General features: G+C 36.1%; 1 protein-coding gene across 1 annotated transcript; it reads right to left on the bottom strand.

The window, feature by feature from the left end:
• Nucleotides 1–2,200: 2,200 nt before the first annotated feature.
• Nucleotides 2,201–3,512, bottom strand: LOC145002734 (DCL-like protein). The gene is made up of 2 exons (XM_078961956.1): nt 3,061–3,512; nt 2,201–2,675 (listed from the first exon to the last, which is right to left on the bottom strand). The coding sequence occupies exons 1-2, from the start codon at nt 3,421–3,423 to the stop codon at nt 2,343–2,345; spliced, it is 696 nt and encodes a 231-aa protein (XP_078818082.1). The 5' UTR covers nt 3,424–3,512; the 3' UTR covers nt 2,201–2,342.
• Nucleotides 3,513–3,728: the final 216 nt, after the last annotated feature.

Below are 3,728 nucleotides of genomic sequence, written 5' to 3' on the forward strand. Positions count from 1 at the left end.
TTAAGGCCTTCCAGTATGGTTAGGAAAAACACGTGTAGGAGCTGAGTGGGCATGCCAACCTACGCGTGAACACCGCCCCAGGTGTGCGTAGGTGGCTTGTGGTGTAGTCCCATCCATGGACAAAGATAGCGAATCGGATGAAGGGAGAGAAAGTAACAACTGTATATTTGACCGTTTAATTGATTTTTTTATAAAAAAAAAATATTAAACTTTTAAATTGAAATAACATCTTGTACATCTTTTACCTATACATACTACACATTTTACCTATATTTTATACTTCTAAAACACCAACTTTCTTCTACTTTCTTTATCTTTTCTTCAAAAATTGACCCAAACCAAAATACTCCACCTACTCCAAACACTCCAAATGATTATCAAACTTACATGCAATTGTTAAACTCTTCAATCCAACAACAACATTTATTCACTAACTTTGCATACAACCCACAATTCTACCAACAACAACGACCACAAGAACAATTCATTCAACCCCAATTCTATGGTTTTCAACAACAACATTCTCAACAATTTCAGCCACAACAATTCCAAACACAGTCATCTCATATCTCATTATCTCAATCCCAAACTGTAAACCTCGACAATGATAATGAACAGGTCCAAGAAACACCACAACCATCTCGAAGAACGCAACCAAAAAAAACAGTGGCTTGGAACAAAAAAGAGGAGGAAGCTTTAGCGAAATCTTGGATTTTCATATCGTGTGACTTGAGAAGAGCTAATGCATAATCCAGCAAAAGTTTTTGGAATCGTGTTTTGGATCACTTTCACGCGCTACTAGGAAGGCAAACACATTGGTCGTACGACGCAGTCAATGGAAAATGGCATGATCTATGAGCGGCTTGCACAAAGTTTAATGGCATATTTGAGAATCTAAAAAAAATATACAGAAAACTAGTTGCAACGACTTCAATATTTTATCAATCGGGTGCTACCAATTCAAAGTTACCAACAATAGTAAACCATTCGGTCACCAAAAAGATGGGAAGTTTGCGTAAGGGTCCAAATGGGTCTTTAATTCGGAGACGTCGCATTCGGACTCGACCACCAGCTCCAACAAAAGACCAAGAACTTCCGATTCGGATCCGGGTTTTAGCCTAGACCTCAATGATGAATTCGATGTTGCCGAGGTAGAGGGTCTACCGGAAGTCTAACTTCATCGACCACCGGGAAGAAACAAAACAAAACGGGGTGGCGTCTTCAAACGGAAAAGCAACCGCAACTAGCGACGACGAGCTTGTGGAATCCATAGATAAAACTTTAAGTTTTCTAGAAAAAAAAAAAAAAAATACCAATCAACGGAGAAAGCTCGTCGCTGAAAAATCGTTCTTACCGATCTTCAAAATTATAATCACAAAACCCCAACCGGATCTCAACCTGAAAAATCTAGCAACATTTCTAAAAATACAACTACAAATCCACGACAAATATGGAAATTAAGTTCTAATATTTATGTTTTAGTTGGTATGTTTTATGTTTTTTTTTAAGTAATTTAAGATAAATAAGTAATTTAGGATTGTATTTTTTTATATTTTTTTAAGTATTTTAAGATTTAAATTTGTGTGTTTTAAATTAATGTAATGTGTTTTTAATTTAATGTGTGTTTTTATTTGAATTATGTTTTTATTTTAATCTAATATATCAAAAAAAATTGTTAACAATTTCTAATGGCTAGTGATTTTGTAATAAGTTTGTAATAGAGTTGACCTTGCGCTTAGTTAGGATCACTTTTTGAATGGTTTTTTTTTTTTTTTTTTTGAGGATTTGATATGATCACACCCCTTGATCTTACGATATCATTTCATTACAGTTATCTTAAGTTCTTATTTTCTGTTACAACTCAATAACATTTTTCTCTAATCATTAAGATACGAACCTAATATCATTTCATTACAGTTATTTCAGTTATCTTAAGTTCTATATTTCTGTTACAACTCGATAACATTTTTTTCAAAATCATCAAGGTACAAACCTAATTCGATCATTATCTTATTAATTCATTCGTTAATAATTCATTACACTACCACAACTTATTGTTGTTTCCTATCATTAAGCAAGACGCCTGTATGGTTCTCAACCACATCACATCTGATCCCCCTGTAGAAAAATTGGGACCTCCGTTTATATTTTAACTTTAATGAGTGAAGAAGTAACATTACCTAAAAATAACAGATAAAAAGAAAGCCAAAATTGTAAAACTTAATCATAACCAAAAATCAAAATCCAGGCAGACATGCAAGAAAGAAGAACAATACTGCAGTTTCTTCTATAAACTATGTCTCTTCTTTTACCACAATTAACCAACATGTGAAGGGACTTCATTAATTCCGTTTACCCCTGCCACCACCACCACGTCCACGCCAATTTCCACGACCACCACCACGTCCTCCGCCTCTACCACCATGACCACCACCACCCAATGCCTTGTTGACATCAGGTTTTACTGCCATGTTTTCCGGCAAGGGTAGGATGTGATCCACACACTTACGGAAACTGAAATCATCAGCAGACTCATCCTCTCTGATCAAGAAAAAGCATCGGCTTTTCCAGTGTGGGTGATACCTCACTTGAAACGCATTCACTCCTCCACCAATCTTTTTCTCTGCTTCTACGTGACCCTTTTCTAGCAAATCCAATAACATTGCGTGCTCATACTGTATCAAGTCAAAAAGAAATATACATTAATAAGTCGAAGAGATTCACTTAAATATAAATGGAGCAAATGAAGTTGATAATTGTCAGATATTGATACATATGTTGCTATAAACAAACAGGTGATATGAAATCAAAGAAACGTGCAACTTTTCTGAAATATCAGTCACTCTTGCAGATCCATCATGATGACTATACCTATTTTGACCATGGAAGGAGGCAACTTAACTACTGAATTCATATTGAACTCACTTTCAGTTAATCAATTTGCTTTGTAGTATATGATTTTCAGTAAACTTACTAATATAATACTGCTTCTCTTATCTAATATGATAAAGACGAACTTGATGAAATAATATGATTAAAATCAAGAATAAAGCCAGATACCTTGTTGACGTTCAGATTTGGAGGCCAAAAATGGAGAAACTTGAAGAAGTAATCAAACATCTGCACAGAGGTCTCAAAGTTCTTATACCCAAGAGCCACCGGACCACTCTTTGCTGCATCTTTCTCCAGTCTCTGTTCTTCCACGGACTTCTCTTCCTGATCCACCTTCGCCTTTTTCGCTTCGTTTCCATCCTCCGAAGATTCGGCTGTCACTCCTTCCTCCCTCTCTCGTTTACCGCCGTTAACCGCAGCAGCAGCATCGGAATCGATGGTTTCCATGTCCATCTCTTGTGGGGCTGCTGATGAACCATCTTTTATTGCGTCTAGAAGTGTGGTCTCTGGGGCTGCTGCTTCTTCTGCCATTACTACCGATTGTTCTTCTCTCCCAGTGGCTATGGCGGAACAGGAAAACCCTAACTTTAAACCCTGGTTCTCATAACAGCGTTTTTATAGGTTGAGTGAAAAATACAAGCGGTTTTTGATAGTGGGAAGTTACTAAATCATCCCTCGCAAATCGCAATCAAGGCTGATTGACTGATTGTGGTTTGGTGTGTTTGGACTTTTGACTTTTGTCCAAAATCAAAATCAAAGTAAAAAAATAATAAATAAATAAAATAAAAAATCAATTGATACCCTTAATTCTTAAATGTCGACTTTGTTATGTTTTT

This window comes from Lactuca saligna, chromosome 1 (assembly GCF_052625555.1).
Source record: "Lactuca saligna cultivar CGN05327 chromosome 1, ASM5262555v1, whole genome shotgun sequence".
NCBI classification, from domain to species: Eukaryota; Viridiplantae; Streptophyta; class Magnoliopsida; order Asterales; family Asteraceae; genus Lactuca; species Lactuca saligna.